The sequence below is a fragment of the Maylandia zebra genome, linkage group LG18, assembly GCF_041146795.1.
Source record: "Maylandia zebra isolate NMK-2024a linkage group LG18, Mzebra_GT3a, whole genome shotgun sequence".
NCBI classification, from domain to species: Eukaryota; Metazoa; Chordata; class Actinopteri; order Cichliformes; family Cichlidae; genus Maylandia; species Maylandia zebra.
Genome location: NC_135184.1, coordinates 468,141 through 489,803, shown reverse-complemented (window position 1 = coordinate 489,803; position 21,663 = coordinate 468,141). Strand labels below are relative to the sequence as shown.

Sequence of the window (21,663 nt, the reverse complement as noted above, 5' to 3'; positions counted from 1 at the left end):
GACGCCGTTTCATCGCCGTACATGACTCAATTTAATAAAAATAAACTTGTGGTTTGATTGGACGAAGCTGCTGAGTGACTTACTTAAAACTGATCTTCCAGCTGGTCTAAACATTAAGGAAACGAGGCTCAATGCTTCTGCTAGCCTAGGATACACTGGAGAAAACGCAGCTCGGACTCAAGGTCAGGCTGTTGCTTTCCTGCCTCTTTTGAAAGTGTAAAAGTAAAAAGTAGTCAGAAGTAAAGTACAGATACCTGAAAAGTCTACTTAAGTACAATACTAAGTACAATAACAAAATATTTGTACCTCATTACTGCCCACCTCTGGAAACCACCGAGCAAAGGTCTGAGGATTAAGACTCAGGTGGAGCTGCAGCATTACAAACTGTACCACGTGCAGAACAACACAAACCTTATTTACCTTCAGATCACCGTGCCAGTTACCATGGTTACTGTGGCACGCTGGTAAATGCCCGGTGGCTTCTTAGTTTCATTCAGGCATTAATCGGACACACTGAGCGTTTTATTAGCTCCAGACTGAGCAGAGAGACGTCGCTCGCCGTGTGCGCACTGCTGAGAAACAGAAGCTGAGTTCACTTCATTTCTGCTGTTTCATGGAAACAGTTACTGAGGACCAATAAGTGGGCTTGCCTCTGAACGCTCAGCGTGACACTGATGAAGAGTTTTGGGACACAAGTTTTAGTAATATCATCATTTTAGCAGTATTGCAGAAAATGTTCCTCCTCCTTTAAAACACCAGAAAGATATGCTTTACAGACTGTTATCGTTTCTATGACCTCCATAAAACAAGAACACACACTGTGGTGAAGCTAGACCAGCCTTTTGTAGTTCGTCTTCTGCACATTGTAGTTTCAACACGCCAGACTTCCTGTTAAAAAGACACCAGTGTAAGGTTGTTCCAGTTCTAAGTGCACGCCTCTTCCCTTTTCCTGAGTCCTCAGCAGTTCTCCTTCTCACCTTTGACCTCAGTGACGTTTTCATCGAGGTCAAGGAAGAGCGTCAGGAATAGGAGACATGAGGGACTTCTGGAATGGGTCTTGGGTCTGCAGTGCAGCTGTACTCTGGTATCTGACTAAATACTGTGTTCTCTTGTTTGTTTTGCTTACTTATAGGCACTACTTACTCTTTATTTATTGAAGTACAAACTTTTGTCACGTTAACATGTCATTTTCAACAGAGATGTGGCCGAGATAAGACAAACAGGAAGGTTAGATTCAAAGGCGAGGAGATATTGTGTCTCATATTGTGTTTGTTCATAAACCTGCTGCTAATCAAACTGGGGCAGACTGACTGTGTTATTTAAAGGCTGCATGAGAATCCTCTGCAGGATGAACAGGCGAGTTTGCTGCACTGTGATGGGTTTACAGTAGAGTGTGTGACTTGATGTTCGCTCGTGGTAGAATATCACTTCCTGTTCCTGCTCAAACACAGCGGTGTTTCTGAGTAGCTTATCTGCTTAGCAATTTAATTAAAAAACTTTTAAATACATTATTTTTTCATAGTATAATCTTCACGTGCTTCATCCGAAGCACACTTTCTGTGTACTCACTACCTAATTTATAGCCAAAGTATTCACTCACTGTCTCTGTACTGTTTCGCTAGCTTAGCTTAGCTCGTAGCCGACTCGTTAGCACCATGGCTACTTCACCTGTCCCTCCTGCACTTTCTTGCTCATTGTGTCAGATGTTTAGTTACTCCTCGGCCTCCTTTAGCAGTAATGATATCTGTAACAAATGTAGCATATTTGCAGCTCTGGAGGCCAGGATTACTGAATTGGAGACTCGGCTTCGCACTCTTCATTCACCCGTAGCTAGCCAGGCCCCTGTAGCTGGTGCAGCCGAAGATAGCGTAGGCCCCGCTAGCTGTTCCCCGGCAGATCCCAAGCAGCTGGGGAAAGAGGGCGGCTGGGTCACGGTGAGGAGGAAGCATAGTCCTAAACAGAAGCCCCAGGTACACCACCAACCCGTTCATGTGTCTAACCGTTTTTCCCCACTCGGCGACACACCCGCCGGGGGTCAAACTCTGGTAATTGGTGATTCTGTTCTCAGACATGTGAAGCTAGAGACACCGGCAACCATAGTCAATTGTCTTCCAGGGGCCAGAGCAGGCGACATTGAAGGAAATTTAAAACTGCTGGCTAAGGGTAAACGTAAATTCAGTAAAATCATAATTCACGTCGGCAGTAATGACACCCGGTTACGCCAATCGGAGGTCACTAAAATCAATATTGAATCGGTGTGCAACTTTGCCAAAACAATGTCGGACTCTGTAGTTTTCTCTGGTCCCCTCCCCAATCAGACCAGGAGTGACATGTTTAGCTGCATGTTCTCCTTAAATTGCTGGCTGTCTGAGTGGTGTCCCAGAAACGATGTGGGCTTCATAGATAATTGGCAAACCTTCTGGAGGAAACCTGGTCTTGTTAGGAGAGATGGCATCCATCCCACTTTGGATGGAGCAGCTCTCATTTCTAGAAATATGGACAAATTTATTAAACCCCCCAAAATATGACTATCCAGAGTTGGGACCAGGAAGCAGAGCTGCAGTCTTACACGCCTCTCTGCAGCTTCTCTCCTCCTGCTACCCCCCCAAAAACCCATCTCCATAGAGACTGTGTCAGCTCCCAAACAGACAAAAAACAAACTAAAAACCAGCAACAAACAACTTAAACATAAACAATTACAAAGAAAGAACAATACAGTATCCACATCTGAACCAAAGAGTAAAACAGTGAAATGTGGATTATTAAATATTAGGTCTCTCTCTTCCAAGTCTCTGTTAGTACATGACTTAATAATTGATCAACAAATTGATTTACTCTGTCTTACAGAAACCTGGTTGCAGCAGGATGATTATGTTAGTTTAAATGAATCAACACCCCCGAGTCATTCTAACTATCAGAAACCTCGAAGCACAGGCCGAGGGGGAGGTGTGGCAGCAATTTTTCACACCAGCCTATTAATTAATGAAAGACCCAGACAGACTTTTAATTCATTTGAAAGCCTGATGCTTAGCCTCGTCCACCCCAGCTGTGAAACTCAGAAACCAGTCTTACTTGTTATCATCTATCGTCCACCTGGGCCTTACACAGAGTTTCTGTCTGATTTCTCAGACTTTATATCTGATTTAGTTCTGAGCTCAGATAAAATAATTATTGTGGGTGATTTTAACATCCATGTAGATGCTAAAAATGACAGCCTCAACATGGCATTTAATATTAGACTCAATTGGCTTCTCTCAAAATGTAAAAGAACCCACCCACCACTTTAATCACACTCTAGATCTTGTGTTAACATATGGCATAGAAACTGAACATTTAACAGTGTTTCCTGAAAACCCTCTCCTGTCTGATCATTTCCTGATAACATTTACATTTACAATAATTGATTACACAGCAGTGGAGAGTAGACTTTATCACAGTAGATGTCTTTCTGAAAGCGCTGTAACTAAGTCCATCCATCCATTCGCTTCCGCTTATCCTTTTCAGGGTCGCGGGGGGCGCTGGAGCCTATCCCAGCTGTCATAGGGCGAGAGGCAGGGTACACCCTGGACAGGTCGCCAGTCTGTCGCAGGGCTAACACATAGGGACAGACAACCATTCACACTCACATTCACTCGCACATTCACACCTAGTGGCAATTTGGATTAACCAATTAACCTATCCCCACAAGCTGCATGTCTTTGGACGGTGGGAGGAAGCCGGAGTACCCGGAGAGAACCCACGCAAACACGGGGAGAACATGCAAACTCCACACAGAAAGACCCCGGCCTGATGGTGGAATTGAACTCAGGACCTTCTTGCTGTGCGGCAACAGTGCTAACCACCGTGCCACCGTGCTGCTTACTAAGTTTAAGAATATAATCCACCCACTGTTATCATCTTCAATGCCCTGTACCAACACAGAGCAGAGCAGCTATCTGAACGCTACCCCAACAGAGGTCGATTATCTTGGTAATAATTTCACCTCCTCACTACGTACGACTCTGGATACTGTAGCTCCTGTGAAAACTAAGGTCTCTAATCAGAAGTACCTGACTCCGTGGTATAATTCTCAAACACGTAGCCTAAAGCAGATGACTCGTAATCTGGAGAGGAAATGGCGTGTCACAAATTTAGAGGATCATCATTTAGCCTGGAGAAATAGTTTGCTGCTTTATAAGAAAGCCCTCTGCAAAGCCAGAACATCTTACTATTCATCACTGATTGAAGAAAATAAGAACAACCCCAGGTTTCTCTTCAGCTCTGTAGCCAGGCTGACAAACAGTCAGAGCTCTTTTGAGCCAACCATCCCTTTAACGTTAACTAGTAATGACTTCATGAACTTCTTCACAAATAAAATTTTAATCATTAGAGAAAAAATTACCAATGATCATCCCACAGATGTAATATTATCTACAGCTACTCTTAGTACCATTGATGTTAAGTTAGACTCTTTTTCTCTAATTGATCTTTCTGAGTTAACTTCAATAATTACTTCCTCCAAGCCATCAACGTGTCTTTTAGACCCCATTCCTACAAAACTGCTCAAAGAAGTCCTGCCATCAATTAATGCTTCGATCTTAAATATGATCAACCTATCTCTAATAATCAGCTATGTACCACAGGCCTTCAAGCTGGCTGTAGTTAAACCTTTACTCAAAAAGCATCTCTAGACCCAGCAGTCTTAGCTAATTATAGGCCAATCTCCAACCTTCCTTTCATATCAAACATCCTTGAAAGAGTAGTTGTCAAACAGCTAACAGATCATCTGCAGAGGTTTATTTGAAGAGTTTCAGTCAGGTTTCAGAGCTCATCACAGCACAGAAACAGCTTTAGTGAAGGTTACAAATGATCTTCTTATGGCCTCTGACAGTGGACTCATCTCTGTGCTTGTCCCTTAGACCTCAGTGCAGCGTTCGATACTGTCGACCATAATATCCTATTAGAGCGATTAGAACATGCTGTAGGTATTACAGGTACTGCGCTGCAGTGGTTTGTATCATATCTATCTAATAGACTCCAGTTTGTGCATGTAAATGGAGAGTCCTCTTCACACACTGAGGTTAATTATGGAGTTCCACAGGGTTCAGTGCTAGGACCAATTCTGTTTACATTATACATGCTTCCCTTAGGCAGTATCATTAGAAGACATAGCATACATTTTCACTGCTATGCAGATGACACCCAGCTCTATCTGTCCATGAAGCCAGATAACACACACCAATGAGTTAAACTGCAGGAATGTCTTAAAGACATAAAGACCTGGATGGCCGCTAACTTTCTGCTTCTTAATTCAGATCAAACTGAGGTTATTGTACTCGGCCCTGAAAATCTTAGAAATATGGTATCTAAGCAGATTCTTACTCTGGATGGCATTACCTTGGCCTCCAGTAACGCTGTGAGGAACCTTGGAGTCATTTTTGACCAGGACATGTCCTTCAATGCACATATTAAACAAATATGTAAGACTGCTTTCTTCCATTTGTGCAACATCTCTAAAGTTAGAAATATCTTGTCTCAGAGTGACGCTGAAAAACTAGTTCATGCATTTATTACTTCCAGGCTGGACGACTGTAATTCATTATTATCAGGATGTCCAAAAAACTGTTAAATCCAGAATTCAAAATCCTGCTCCTCACATACAAGGTCTTAAATAATCAGGCCCCATCTTATCTTAATGACCTTGTAGTACCATATCACCCTATTAGAGCACTTCGCTCTCGCTCTGCAGGCCTACTTGTTGTTCCTAGAGTATTTAAAAGTAGAATGGGAGGCAGAGCCTTCAGTTTTCAGGCCCCTCTTCTGTGGAACCAGCTTCCAGTTTGGATTCAGGAGACAGACACTATCTCTACTTTCAAGATTAGGCTTCAAACTTTCCTTTTTGCTAAAGCATATAGTTAGGGCTGGACCAGGTGACCCTGAATCCTCCCTTAGTTATGCTGCAATAGACGTAGGCTGCCGGGGGATTCCCATGATGCATTGAGTTTTTCCTTTCCAGTCACCTTTCTCACTCACTATGTGTTAACAGACCTCTCTGCATTGAATCATATCTGTTATTAACCTCTGTCTCTCTTCCACCCCAACCGGTCGCAGAAGATGGCCCCGCCCCTCCCTGAGCCTGGTTCTGCCGGAGGTTTCTTCCTGTTAAAAGGGAGTTTTTCCTTCCCACTGTCGCCAAAGTGCTGCTCATAGGGGGTCATATGATTGTTGGGTTTTTCTCTGTATCTATGAAGCGCCTTGAGGCGACTTATGTTGTGATTTGGCGCTATATAAATAAATATAAATAAAATTGAATTGAATTGAATTGATTGCTGCACAGTGGCTGTGGGTTCATGCTCACAGTTAGCTTAGATCAAGTGTAGCACAGATTCATTCACTGACTTCCACCGTCACACCAGCCGCAAACCGTCTACTGGTCCAACTGGTTTACACCGCAGCCCACAGACAGCCCACTGTGATCTTGGGTGGTTGGACTGGTGAAACTTCAGAGTAAAGAAGTCCCATATTTAAGTGTTTTTCTACACGATGAAGAAAAAGCTGCTGTCAGCACAACTCTTTAAACTGTGAGAAATAACATTAGAGAAGAAGTTGTGCTAGCTCACTGCAGAGGTTTTTAACTGCAGTCATAAAAAACTGATTTCTATAGCAGAAAACAAAAAAACTTGAATGTTCGTGTTCCTCACAAAGTTACAGAGGTTTGATTACAGACACAGCTGAGCAGTCATTGAGGTTTACATGTGTTCAGTGCTGTAGAGCAGAAATGGGGCTGTGACGTCAGAGGCCGACACACTGAACACAGCAGCAGACTGGTTCATGACGATAGCAGAGCTTTGATGGTAAACTGGTGTGTGAGCACACTGAGAGAGCTGTGCAGGAAGTCAGAGGGGATGAATGAGGATGTTTGAAGCGTACTTTGGATCTTCTTTGGCTGCTGGTTCAGTCAGTTTAGCGCAGAGTGATGAAACCTAGACTGCGAGTTGTCCCTGATGGTCATGTCCTGCACGTGGAGAATCACCTGCTCTGTGGTCGTTGCTGTTTTAGTTTTTTGCTGCTCATTAAAATGGTTTGATGAGCTTTAGGCTGACAGTCTGACGTCTCCTACATCACATTAAACTACATGTTTTCCCTCTTGCCCCAGTATCGGGGGCACTGGGGTTCAAACGATCAAAATGCATTGTGGGAGATGTAGTTTACTGTCAGCGTGCGTGTTCAGGCAGCATACGGTAAACTCTTGAGTTTGACACGTGTGGTGTAGAGGATGGAAATCAAGCAGCTGTGAAACATCTGCTTCCATCCAGGTGGAGGTGTGTAAATGCACAGAGCAGCAGGTCAGCTGACCACAGCCTTTCTTATTCCCACTGAGCCTCTGCACACATGCGAGTCCACCGTCACTCTGACTGCACAAGTAAAAACAATCAAACTAAAATGTTATTATTTCACTAGCTGGTCCTCATTTTAGGTTTGACAGCGTTTTAGTAGGTAAAGGTGAATGTTTGGACATGAACTGAGCTGCGGTTTGGGGAAGACCTCGATGGGGACTGGCGACGGTTCCCGGGCCTGGCAGATCCCCGTGTGCTAAATAGGAGTGAAGAAGTTAAAGAATTGAGAACAAGGAGGGAGGGGCACGTAAACGAGAATGAACAGCTTGCAGAACTGGGGGAACCTCTATAGATGACAACTGGAAGGAGCGTGTTTGAAGGCGTGGCCCTGCTCCTGAAATTCCGATACGTAATCTCCAATACATGAATATAGCACACGGATCACGCGGCTCACACGGTCCACATGAAGTAGCGGTTTTAGACGGGCGACACGGGCAGTTGCCCGGGGCAGCATCACGGGTATTGGCAAAAAAAAAAAAAAAAAAAAAAAAATTGCTGGTACTCATGCTGCCCGACGTCATGCCAGCGCATAGTGGGAATGTCACAGGCACCGATCGGTTTTCTATCGCCCATTTGCTGGGAGTAAGGGCGCCCCCCCGTTTGCGAGGTGCGCCTGCTGCTGGCGGCACAGGGAAGAGAGGGCGGGGCGGCGGGGGAGTCTCTGGCTGGAGCAGCGTCTAATAACCAACTCGCAAAATCAAACAAAATAAAAACAAAGCAACAAACACGAAAACACCAGACATCCTGATACAGACTTATAATCTGCACCGATGTTTTTTCGAAATTCTGTACATGAAAAGTGAGCGCGAGAGCCCTCGGTGCGCCTGCGCGCTGCTGAAGTCGAAGTAAACTTTATTGTCATCTCCGCTACAGACAGTCCAGCATATAGAGACGAGACGACGAGGCTCCAGCTACAGTAGTGCAAGTAAACAAACAATATATATAAGAGGAGTAAGAAAATAAATATACACTTTAGGAGTCGGGGTAAAGGATCAATAACAATTTATAATTTAAAATTTACAGTTTGATGATTTAAAGTCTCCACACAACCTGCCGAAAGGGGAGGGGCCTGCTGCTTCCAAATAGAGCGTATTTCATTCATAATGATGTAAATCCAAGCTCATTATGGATTCATGATCTGAATCCTGGGTTGTGACAAAGTGAATCTGTGAACTAAGGTGTAGGTCTGTTAGATCATGTTGTGGTGATCCTCGAGTTGAGGGATTTGTGTTCATACTGGAGTGCAAAATTAAAACCAAGATGGACAAGAAAAGTTCAAAGCCATCAGGTGCTCAGTTTAGAAAAAAGAGAAAAGAAGAGGAGGAGAAACGAGCAAAGATGCAGGTAAGCAGATGTGTGATTGGATAATGGCAGGTTATCCTGAAACTATCAGAATACTTTATTAATCCCTAAGGAAATTATGTGGGTTACAGTTGCTCCAAGAAGAAATGGTAAAAATATTAACAGTAACAGACTAAACTCCAAACAATACATTATGTTACAGATTTTAATATTAATCAGTCATTGTTAATTGTTGATTTGTCCTGTTCTCATTGTATGATGAATTATGATGGCCGTTTGGTAGCTGTTTGCATACAATGCATACTCTCTCTCTTCATGTGTGTGTGTGTGTGTGTGTACAACAGCTTTATGTTAATGTACAATCCTTAATATGCCGATGCGTCAGATGTCGGCTTTCTCAACTGACGGCACAGACGTGGACACGCTGTCGGGGCTGAAAGCCGACGGCTCACTGATGCTGATGCGTCCTATGTGTTTACGTCTTTTTTTTTGGGGGGGGGGGGGGTATTCTGAAGCTGCAGGTTTCATCTCTCTCCAACCAAATCTGACTGAACCAACAGCAAAGCAAGATCCAAACAACACTTCACATTTCACTTCACATAACCATCGTCATGAATTCATTCTGACTTTTGCTGTTTCTCTTCCAGCACGATGAATGGTAAATGGCCTGTATTTATATAGCGCTTTACTAGTCCCTATGGACCCCAAAGCGCTTTACATATCCAGTCATCCACCCATTCACACACACATTCACACACTGGTGATGGCAGCTACATTGTAGCCACAGCCCAGCACGATGAAATCCCACTTCCTGCAGCAGGAGCATCTAAAAATCTCTGTTTTCTGCAATATTCACTTGATCATTACCCACCAGTCTACTTTCAGCCACTGTTTGTTTTTGTTTTTTTAATTTAACTGCCTTCCAACAAGAAAGTCTCGTTTCTGCTGTTTAACAATGAAGAAATAATAATAATAATAATAATAATGGATTGGATTTATATAGCGCTTTTCAAGGCACCCAAAGCGCTATACAATGCCACTATTCAGTCACTCTCACATTCACACACTGGTGGAGGCAGCTACAGGTGTAGCCACAGCTGCCCTGGGGCAGACTGACAGAAGCCAGGCTGCCATATCGCGCCATCGGCCTCTCTGGCCAACACCAGTAGGCAAGTAGGGTAAAGTGTCTTGCCCAAGGACACAACGACCAGGACAGAGAGCCCAGGGATCGAACCGGCGACCTTCCGGTTACACATGCGATTCCCAACCCCCTGAGCCACGCTCGCCCCAATGTAACATTTTTTAAATGATCCCAAATTACAATCTCTGAGCTGTGTCTGTAATCAAACCTCTGTAACTTTGCTTCCCTTCAGCAGCACCAGTTCATGTTCACATGGTGATTCATGGTTTTCTTCAGTTTTTGTTCTGCTGCAGAAGATTTTAAGGTCATCTGCTATAAAAAGCCAGGCCAGGAACATCTGCTTCATGTTTTATCCTCAGTTACTCTGACACAAAGCTGTGATGCTCACACCTCTGATGAACCTTTGTTTATAATATGGTAAATGGTAAATGGCCTGTATTTGTATAGCGCTTTACTAGTCCCTAAGGACCCCAAAGCGCTTTACACATTCAGTCATATGTTAATATTTCTGACTGGCTGATGCCAATTTTTCCTGATTCAAATTGAATTTAATTAAATCGACCTTGTGAATCTGAATCAAATCTATTCTAGAAATCAGTGACAATACCCAGCTCCAACGTAGAGGATCTGTACTTGAAACATGAAACATCCCACCCAAACGCATCACTTACTGTGAGCCAAGTTAACATGAACCACAGGAGAACCACAGGTGAAGCTAAAGCTGTTTGAAACATGAATTTGAAAATGTGGTTTTAAATTAAGTTATCATGATAATGTGTCTGACCTCTGACCCCTGTGTGTGTTTGTGCTCATACCTGTTCAGGTGTCGAGTTACCGTCGTCCAGCAGAAACGGAAACACGCCGTCTGCAGCTGCTTTTATAAGCACAGCTGTGTGTGTGTGTGTGTGTGTGTGTGTGTGTGTGTGTGTGTGTGTGTGTGTGTGTGTGTAATTAACCTGTTAGGACAACAGCAATTATGTTCATTCCCACAGTTTCACCCCACCGTGTGTGTGTTTACAGGTAAATGATGACTGTACCTAACTTGTTCAGGTGTGACGGTGCCTATGGGAACGTATAGGTGTGTGTGTGTGTGTGTGTGTGTGTGTGTGTGTGTGTGTGTGTGTTCATATAATGACCTTTACATTCTCACGACATCAGCCGCATGAAAAACTTTTGATCTTCCCCGTCTCCTTATTTGCTTCCCTGTCTCCTTATGTCCTTCCCTGTCTCCTTATATACACTTTGCAGTCCTGTGTTCTGTTCCAGGATCAGGTCTCAGTGCTGATGCTCGTGCTTCAGTAACACACGGTCCTGTCTTTGGTGTGATGGGCGTGTTCTAAGCTGTGACCTAGCGACCTGTTCGGGAACACAAAGATTATTTTATTGCATAAAATAGCGCTAATCGTATCAGCGCTATGTTCCACTCGGCCAGAGGAGGAAAAGTCTGTTTTAGGGTCCCCTGGCTCACACCTGTCCCCTGTCTCACACCTGTCCCCTGTCACACACCTGTCCCCTGTCTCACACCTGTCCCCTGGCTCACACCTGTCCCCTGTCACACACCTGTCCCCTGGCTCACACTCCTATCCCCTGTCACACACCTGTCCCCTGGCTCACACCTGTCCCCTGGCTCACACCTGTCCCCTGTCACACACCTGTCCGCTGTCACACACCTGTCCCTTGGCTCACACCTGTCCCCTGACTCACACCTGTCCCCTGTCACACACCTGTCCCCTGGCTCACACCTGTCCCCTGTCACACACCTGTCCGCTGTCACACACCTGTCCCCTGGCTCACACCTGTCCCCTGTCACACACCTGTCCCCTGTCTCACACCTGTCCCCTGTCTCACACCTGTCCCCTGGCTCACACTCCTATCCCCTGTCACACACCTGTCCCCAGGCTCACACTCCTATCCCCTGTCTCACACCTGTCCCCTGTCTCACACCTGTCCCCTGTCTCACACCTGTCCCCAGGCTCACACTCCTATCCCCTGTCACACACCTGTCCCCTGTCACACACCTGTCCGCTGTCACACACCTGTCCCTTGGCTCACACCTGTCCCCTGACTCACACCTGTCCCCTGGCTCACACCTGTCCCCTGGCTCACACCTGTCCGCTGTCTCACACCTGTCCCCTGTCTCACACCTGTCCCCTGTCTCACACCTGTCCCCTGGCTCACACTCCTATCCCCTGTCACACACCTGTCCCCAGGCTCACACACCTGTCCCCTGTCACACACCTGTCCCCTGGCTCACACCTGTCCCCTGGCTCACACCTGTCCACTGTCACACACCTGTCCCCTGGCTCACACCTGTCCCCTGGCTCACACCTGTCCACTGTCACACACCTGTCCCCTGGCTCACACCTGTCCCCTGGCTCACACCTGTCCCCTGACTCACATCTGTCCACTGTCACACACCTGTCCCCCGGCTCACACAGACTCAGCCCTCGTTCATAAAGTGCTTTACAAAGCCCAACATCACGGCTAACAGCTGGTTTTTAGCCAAACAGCCACTTCCTGCAGCCACTGACCCGCAATGAATCCTGGGATATAGCAGGACACATCGGACCCATCCTTAGAATTCGGGGCAAAGAAGGACGCATTTGTCGCCACATTTGAAGGACTCTTTGAAACTGGGCAGCCTTTGTCGCGCTGCTGTGACATCGTTGCATACAAACGCGGCCTTTGAAGCATCCGCCCCTGAATTCAGACACACAGCTCACACTGTGGGAGGTCAAAGGTCACAGGTGACATTCATGCTTCTGTGCTACTCAGTCAGACACACACACACACACACACACACACACACACACACACAGAAGCCATTAAGATTCTAATGTGTGTGTGAGTGCTAATCTGTTGTTTTTGCAGCAGCAGCTGATTCTCGTTTACCGTAATCAGTGAGCTTTTATTCTGACATGTTCTGTAAACAGAAACAGGAAGTTCACCTGCGTCACACTCTGTGGGAACCTGTGCACGCGCACACACACATACTTGTTTTTCTGTCTTAGTGAGGACATCTCATTGACGTAATGTGCTGCTGTCACCCTGACACTAAAACCACATTTGGAGACTCAAACATGTGTTCAGACTCGTGGAGACGGACTGTTGGTCCTCTGAGCGCTGACCGAGGACGTGATTGTGGAACATCCTTATGAATAATGTTCACACTGTCAAAGGTCAAAGGTCACAGGTGACAGTCATGTTTCTGTGCTAATCAGTCAGACACACACACATGCGCACTCACACACACGTGTGTGTATTCATAACCTTGTGGGGACAGTTGACATAACCCTAACCATGACCCACCTGTGGCCCTGACACTAAGACCACATTCTGAGTGTGCAAAAGGCCTTCAGCCCCGCGAGGACCAGTAAAGTTCAAAGAAAAACACGTGACGACCTTTGCAGCTTCATAAATATTTATGTCTCCTGCTGACAGGTGAGCTCACAGGTGAGCTGCAGCTTCAGCACTGATGGGGGAGGGGTGGGCGTGTTCAGGGTCTGGACCTTCGTCCTGGTTCTGATTGGTTCTGGAGCAGATTTCAGTCCCGGCTGGTTTTGGGTGTTTCTCAGCGGAGCAGCAGAACACAGAGCGGGTCCTCGGAGCTACCAATGAGAGGGCAAACACCACAGAAGAAGACGTGGAGTCGAAGGAGGAGGCGCGGTTCTGATAAGCCTGGGTCACTGAGCAGTTGCAGCTGCCTCTTCCTCCTCCTGCCTCCTCCTCTCCTTTACCTCCTTCAGTCCCTCCTGGATCCTGTCCACAGCCTCCTGGTCTGCGGCCTGCCGGGCCAGACCCAGAGCCTCCTGGTAGAACCGCAGTGAGTCATCCAGCCGGCCTGAGGGACAGAACCAGACGGCGTGAGACGGGCGGAGTAAGACCCGCCCCCCGATCTCTGTTCCTTGCTCACCTGTGTGCAGCAGGATGCCCGCCATGTTTCCCAGCAGCACGTGGAGGTCCGGGTGTCCGGCTGAGCGGCTCAGTTCCACCGCCCGCCGGACCAGTGCCAGGGCATCGTCATGGTGACCCTGCAGATCCAAGATGGTGGCCAGGTCGCTCATCAGCACAAGGGTCTGACAGAGACACGAAGAAGAGTTTAGATACCGACCGACGAGTCTACCTGTAGGCGTGATTACCTGTAGGCGTGACTACCTGTGGGTGTGTCTCTCCCTGCTCCTGGCAGCAGATGTTCAGGGCGTCCTGGTAATCCTGTCCAGCCTGTTTCAGGTGCAGCGTGGACGCTCGGTACCGAGCCCGTGAGTCCAAACACAGCCCGAGCAGGAGGCGGGTCTCCTTCCTAAGAGCCTCCTGCTCCTCTGAGGGCGACACGCAGGTTAGTCACGTGACTTCATGATCACGTTTGAACTCAGCAGCAAGCGTCTGCCTTCGAGTCCCAGCAGAGGGACTAACGAGCCCACCAAACTCTGCAGGATCTGCTGATTCCTCCTTCAGCTCATCTGTAACCAGCTGTTAAGCTCCTCCCTCCTTATGTTGATTTTATTCAAAGGCAAAGGGGTTCATGTGACACGGCTCAAAGAGACGGAGGCAACCCGCTCTAACTCCGCCCCCCTGTGCCACTCACCTGTGGGCTCCTCTCCCAGGGGCTCTTTATGCTTCTCCAGTTTCACCTCCAGAGACTCCATACAGAACCTGAAACCGTGCTCTGCAAGCTCCGCCCTCAAACAAGAAAGCACACAGAAAGTCAGGGAGCTGTGACCTCAGCTTCCTGTCAGCTGACCGGCTGAATTTGCCCTCACTTGTTCTGCTCGGCGTAGATGGTGGCCAGCTTCAGCGACATCTCGATGACGGCATTGTCGTCCTGGAAACAGACAGGAAATCAGGTGGGTTCACCCGCTGAATTCCAGGTGAAACGAACGAGCACTGACCTGCGGAGTTCCTCCCGCCAGCATGAAGCTCATCGCCGCTTTGAAGAGTTTCTCAGCCTGCGAGAAACAGGAGCACAAAGGATGACATCACAGAGGACCCGCCAATAGCAGACAGACCCTTGGCTGCGAAAAAATGCTTCACATTAACGAGGTCGCCGAGAACGAACGTCGAGAGCGAGCGGAGGAGAAACCGGTCAGCTGTGTGTGAACGCTGAGCTCGTCAGAGCTATCTGGCTTTAATGACGACGTATGAACAAACGTCTGTGTTTATTAAGGCTGCTGTGTTTCACGTTTTAAATTTTCTATTTAATCTGAACAAGCCCCTAAAAACAGTCAGTGATCACTGTCAGCCTCTCGGGTTTTATCACCACTGTTCGTTTTAAAGTTGTTTAAAACCTTCCGATGTAGCTGCAGCCCAGCAAGCTAGCCCAACTTCAGCAACCCTACAAACATCACTGCTGTTTAGTTTTCTGTCTTCATTCATGTTGGACGTGACAGCAGAGCTGTACGTTTGAATTTCAGAACATGCTGCATCATGTTTAGGTGGAAACTTCTAATGACGTCAGGATAACGCTCACACAGGGGGACGCTTTCTCTAGGTATACTTCCTGTTTCTGTAAATGGAGGGCAACAACTTCACTTCCTGTTTGATGGCAGGTCCACTGGAGCATTTGGGGGCGTGGCCTACCTGCTGAATGTCACTGTGGACCCCTCATACTGCTCAAACAGCACAAACAAAGATGGAGGACAGGTCTGCTGCAGACGTGTCGTACATCAGTATCACCTGACATGATCTGCAAGTCCGGCGTCTGACCCAGATGGCGTCTCCGGCACCATCACTGAGCCATCGGTGCTAAACGCTGCCCTGATCATCTCCACGCAACTGCCCGACGACAACCGTCCTATTCTAAGCATGCGCTGTGACACGGACCGGCTTGAGTCCACCTGACAGAAGCCCAGCATATCCTCTAAAGCACATGCTCACGTTAGAGGCCCCGCCTCCAACATGTGACACAAAAACAAACGCTCATGCCTGTTTACAAACTGAACGTTTCTTCACATTGTTTTTGATCATAACAAACATTTGCTGTGACAGTCGATTAGTGTTTGTGTGCTGTGTGATCAGTCCCAGCCTCCACCAGCAGGTGTCACCGTTTCCTCTCTGTGATGGAGCAGATACTCACGCTGTCCAGCTGACCCTGCACGTAGGCCAGGTTCGCCATCTGAGGACACAGGTGAGCGATAAACAGGTAAACAGCTTAGTGTGTGTGTGAGAAGTTCACGGAGGTCAGAGGTCAGATGTTACCAGGCTGTAGGTGTAGATGATGGCCTGGTTGTTGTGCGTCTGATGAGCGAGAACAACGGCCTGATGGAGGAACCCCGAGGCGGCCTGCAGCTGACCCCGATGCACGCTGAGCTGAGACACACACAGAGTTGTCAGTACTGCTGCTGTTACAGAAGAAGACCCACTGACCCCACTGCTCTCACACAGGTGTAACTCTGTGACGGTGGGTTTAAGAGTATTTTTGAGATTTTCCATTTTCATTTTTTTAATCCCGTCCACATGTAAACGCTAAGAACAAAAAGTCTGGAAGCCTGGGAGGGAAAGAGTAAGCAGGGTTTTGTGACCTCACAGAACTTTAAGTACGTCTGAAAGTCCATGTTTTTCTAGTGACAGATAATTTTATGTTCCTTTCAAGTATTCATGTTGATAACCAAAGACAGTGTTTTGGTTGGTGCAGACTCGCAGCTGAGGAACGAACAAAGTGCAAACATACATTCAATTAAAAGAAAATACATTTATTCAAAACCAACGTCGGGATTTGGGTTGTGAGAGCGTCTGTGTTCAATTAGCAAGCTATGGTCCACTCGACCAGAGGACGAACAATCAGTTAACCACCTGTCCCCTGGCACACACCATTGAACGACTGGCGACCTGTAGCCCTGACCCCCATCGTAAGCAAATGCTTCGAGAAGCTGGTCAGGGACTTCATCTGCTCTGCACTACCCGACTCACTGGACCCTCTACAGTTTGCATACCGCCACAACAGGTCCACTGATGATGCCATAGCCCTGACACTACACACTGTCCTGTCACACCTGGAGAAGAGAGACACGTATGTGAGGATGCTGTTTGTAGATTACAGCTCAGCATTCAATACCATCGTTCCCTCGAAGCTGGACAGGAAACTGCAGGATCTAGGACTGAGCAGCTCCCTCTGCAGCTGGATCCTTAGCTTCCTGTCTGACAGACGCCAGGTGGTCAGACTGGGCAGCATCACCTCATCCCCCATCACACTGAACACTGGTGCTCCACAGGGGTGTGTACTGAGCCCTCTCCTGTACTCACTCTACACCTACGACTGCACAGCCACTAACAGCTCCAACATCATTGTGAAGTTTGCGGACGACACTACAGTGGTGGGTCTTATCACCAACGGTGATGAGACGGCTTACAGGGAGGAGGTCAGCGCCCTGACCCACTGGTGTCAAGACAACCATCTCACCCTCAACGTCGCAAAGACAAAGGAGTTGATAGTGGACTTCCGGAGGTGCAGAGAAGTACACACCCCCATCACCATCAACGGCGCTGCTGTGGAGAGAGTGAGCAGCTTCCGGTTCCTTGGCGTACACCTGGCTGAGGATCTTACGTGGTCAGTACACACAAACAAAACAGTGAAGAAGGCGCAGCAGCGCCTCTTCTTTCTCAGGAGACTGAAAAGATTCGGCATGAGCCCCCGCATCCTCAGGACCTTCTATCACTGTGCCATTGAGAGCATCCTCACTGGATGCATCACCACCTGGTATGGCAACAGCACCGCCTACAACTGCAAAGCTCTCCAGCGAGTAGTGCGGTGCTCTGAACGGATAATTGGAGGTGAGCTTCCCTCCCTCCAAGACATCTACAGGAAGCGGTGCCTGAGGAAAGCGGGGAGGATCATCAAGGACTCCAGTCACCCCAGCCATAAACTGTTCAGACTGCTTCCATCAGGAAGGAGGTTCTGCAGCATCCGGTCCCGTACCAGCAGACTGAGAGACAGCTTCTTCCACCAGGCCATCAGACTGCTGAACACGTCATAGACACCTCAGCTTCACTACTGGAACTTCAACATTATGCACTCCATACTGTATATAAATGCCACTGTTTTGCACATATTCAACTCTGTATATTTTATTTTATATATTCTATTCATTGTTTACTCTATTTAATTTGTAAAATATGTGTACACACACACACACACACACACACACACACACACACACACACACACACACACGTAGAAAAATATTTAATATACACATCCAGAAATGCATATACTATTATATATTGGACATATATTTATTAGTTTCAGATGTAGCCATTCTTGTATTTTGCTTGTTTACATTATTGTATTTTGCACAACTCTGCTGCTTGTGAAGCTCGCACACAAGAATTTCACTCACATGTGCTGTACCAATGTACCTGCACATGTGATGTGACAATAAAAGTGATTTGATTTGATTTGATTTGACACACCCGTCCACTGTCACACACCTGTCCCCTGGCTCACACCTGTCCCCTGGCTCACACCTGTCCCCTGGCTCACACCTGTCCACTGACTCACACCTGTCCACTGACACACACCCGTCACCTGTCACACACCTGTCCCCTGGCTCACACCTGTCCCCTGGCTCACACCCGTCCCCTGGCTCACACCTGTCCCCTGACTCACACCTGTCCACTGTCACACACCCGTCCCCTGGCTCACACCTGTCCCCTGACTCACACCTGTCCACTGTCACACACCTGTCCCCTGACTCACACCTGTCACCTGTCACACACCTGTCCACTGTCACACACCTGTCCCCTGGCACACACCTGTCCCCTGTCACACACCTGTCCCCTGACTCACACCTGTCCCCTGTCACACACCTGTCCCCTGACTCACACCTGTCCCCTGACTCCTGACTCACACCCGTCCCCTGACTCACACCTGTCCCCTGGCTCACACCTGTCCCCTGACTCACACCTGTCCCCTGGCACACACCTGTCCCCTGACTCACACCTGTCCCCTGACTCACACCTGTCCCCCGGCTCACACAGACTCAGCCCTCGTTCATAAAGTGCTTTACAAAGCCCAACATCACGGCTAACAGCTGGTTTTTACCCAAACAGCCACTTCCTGCAGCAGACAGTGACGTGGACACTTTCTCCTGGTTTATAACAGGAACTCATCGCTGCAGCACTACAGTCTGTTGGCCACAACCAACCAATCACATGACTCCGCTCTGACGGCAGATGTTGCTGAACATGTTTTTAAACTTTGTTACTTAAACCCAGCGTCACAGAGTTTCATGTCCTCTTTAAGCAGCACTGGTCAGGACACACTATTCTTTAATATACAGCATCTCACACACACAGTAGCACTGCTGTGTGTGTGTGTGTGTGTGTGTGTGTGTGTGTGTGTGTGTGTGTGTGTGTGTGTGTGTGTGTGTGTGTGTGTGTGTTACCTTGGCTTTCTTTAGCAGCAGGATCATCTCGTCCTCCTTCCTCTGAGCTTCATCGCGTTTGTCTTCTTCACTGCTGCCAAACAGGGAGAAGGCTTCACACACACACACACACACAGTGTGAGGTCACAGAGGTGACAGGAAGTAGGAACAGGTTATGAAAGCTGATGAAGAACAATGTTTGTGACCAACCATACCGAGCGCTGCCCACAGCACCCCTCCTCCTCCTCCGCTCACGGTTACCCAGCATGCCGAGCAGCGTGAGCCCTCCACAGGCTGTGATGTCACAGCGTTGCTCTGACTTCTGACAGTGTTAATGCTCAGACTGCAGAAGCAAAAGCGAGTAAAAACTTTTAGTTCACATGCACATGATATGGTTGCCACGGTTACTGTCACATTACCACGTCATTACACCTGGTTGACAAGTTCAAATTCAAATTCAAATTTTATTTGTCACACACACACAACCATACACAGTATGACATGGGGGTGAAATGCTTGTAGCTGTACAATGCCCGACCATTAAATGACAGAAGAAAAGTTTTACAATATTTACAATTTACTACAAAAATTTACAAATTAACTTAGGAATTTACAGTAAAGAATGTGCAAATAGCAGAAGAGATTATAAAGATAAGGATTATAAATTATAGGAATTATAGGATTATAGGAAATGTGTGGTGACGTGTGTGAGAGTCCAGTCTTATAGTGACGTGTTTGGGAGAGTCCAGTCCTACACCTGGTTCAGGCCCCGAATAGCCTGGGGGAAGAAGCTCCTCCTCATTCTCTCTGTTTTGGCCTTAAGGGAGCGGAAGCGCTTCCCAGACCTCAACAGTGAGAAGAGTCCATTGTTGGGATGGGAGAGGTCCATCATAATCTTCCTAGCTTTGGACTTGCACCGCTTGGTGTAGATGGACAGCAGGTCAGGGAGCTCTGATTGAATGATGCGTTCTGCCGAGCGCACCACCCTTTGCAGGTCTCGTCTGTCCTGCTTGGTGCTGTTCCCAAACCAGGTGCAGATGTTTGCCGTCAGGACGCTCTCGATGGTGCAGGAGTAGAAGTTCTTGAGCACCTTCAGTGGCAGATGGAAGTCTCTAAGTCTTCTGAGGAAGAAGAGACGCTGACGGGCTTTCTTAACCAGGGTGTTGATGTGACAGGACCATGACAGGTCCTGAGTGATGTGGACACCCAGGTATCGGAAACTGTCCACTCTCTCCACTGGCGTGCCACTGATGATGAGGGGTTTGTAATTCCTCGCCTGCTGGTCGTGTGTGTGTGTGTGTGTGTGTGTGTGTGTAACAGAGCACAGGTGCAGATGTTACTCCAGCTGTTCTGCTGCTGATGTTTGTTGTTGTCAGAGATTCAAACCAGCAACCTTCCTCTGCCCATCATCACTGCACCCTGGCTGCAGTGATGCGGACCAGAGAAGCTGTAAAAGCTGCAGATTTTTGAATGGACTCTGGTGTGAGGACGCGGGAGGCTCAAATCGTGTGAAATGTGACCTACCCTGGTGCGCAGTTTCCGGTCGCTCACCTGTGTGCAGCTCGCGGGTGACGCAGGCTCCATCTGAAACTACCGAACCTGCTCAGAGTCTGCCTGAGGACAGCACGGAGAACACCGGAGGCCGCCATCTTTACTGTTTACACAACGAGCGGAAAACACGACTCCAGACCCTGCGCCTTCAAAATAAATGCAAATAATCTCTCCAGTGTCGAATAATTGAAAAAATCGATCAACAAATATCTCCACAAATATCTCAATTTCTTATTGAGATGTTATTAAACAGATACAGTGAAAATAACATAAAATTACGAGATTTTTACTCCATTCGTCATTAATTCTCATTTATTTTGAAAGGATAATTTCTAGGCCTCTAACAGGCAAGTCATGAGTCTGGAAGCAGTGTGATGGGGGCGGGGCACAGCTTACCTGAGTGTTACAGCTGCACCGTCCGTGCCTTTAAAGTATTACATACATAAATGCCGATATGCTAAATCCCCCCCTTCATGGCCTGCTCTTAAAAACGACCTCTCCCTGTTCCGTAAATCTCTTAAGTTAATAAATAAGCCCCAAGCAATCAAATTGCATAGATTTTTAGAAGAGTTTGATTTTTCTTAGCCCCTTATTTAAGTTATGTGTCTTCTTTATGGAACCTCACTTTTAGAGATTTTATGATCCCCCTTGTCTTCTTTATTTCTGTTCCTTGTTTTTCATTCTTTTTTTATTCTTATTTATTTTTGTATTGGTTATTCATCTTTTTATATTATTATTATGTAGATGTGTGAATATGGATGTGTATGTATGCGCGTGTATATACATATATATATATGTGTGTGTATGTATGTATGTTTACTTTCAGTTATTGTCGATTTCATTGTGGTGCATAGGAGATGTGATTCTGTTCTGACTGATTTAATATGTCGCTTGTCTCTTTGAGATTGTCATTGTTATTGTTCTAAATAAAGTT

General features: G+C 47.1%; 2 protein-coding genes across 2 annotated transcripts in view; both read right to left on the bottom strand.

Annotated features, from left to right (window-relative positions):
• Positions 1-10,739, bottom strand: part of slc4a2a (solute carrier family 4 member 2a) — a 34,697-nt gene extending 23,958 nt beyond the window's left edge. Inside the window, exon 1 of the mRNA XM_076876650.1 lies at positions 10,635-10,739. The gene's annotated coding sequence lies outside the window, so the exon portion shown is untranslated. The remainder of the gene's footprint in view (positions 1-10,634) is intronic.
• Positions 10,740-13,222: 2,483 nt separating this feature from the next.
• On the bottom strand, positions 13,223-20,859 carry ttc19 (tetratricopeptide repeat domain 19). Its single transcript, XM_024805946.2, has 11 exons — positions 20,730-20,859; positions 19,394-19,521; positions 19,200-19,291; positions 16,015-16,125; positions 15,893-15,931; positions 14,709-14,765; positions 14,580-14,641; positions 14,405-14,499; positions 13,975-14,138; positions 13,733-13,895; positions 13,223-13,660 (listed from the first exon to the last, which is right to left on the bottom strand). The coding sequence occupies exons 1-11, from the start codon at positions 20,825-20,827 to the stop codon at positions 13,503-13,505; spliced, it is 1,167 nt and encodes a 388-aa protein (XP_024661714.1). The 5' UTR covers positions 20,828-20,859; the 3' UTR covers positions 13,223-13,502.
• Positions 20,860-21,663: the final 804 nt, after the last annotated feature.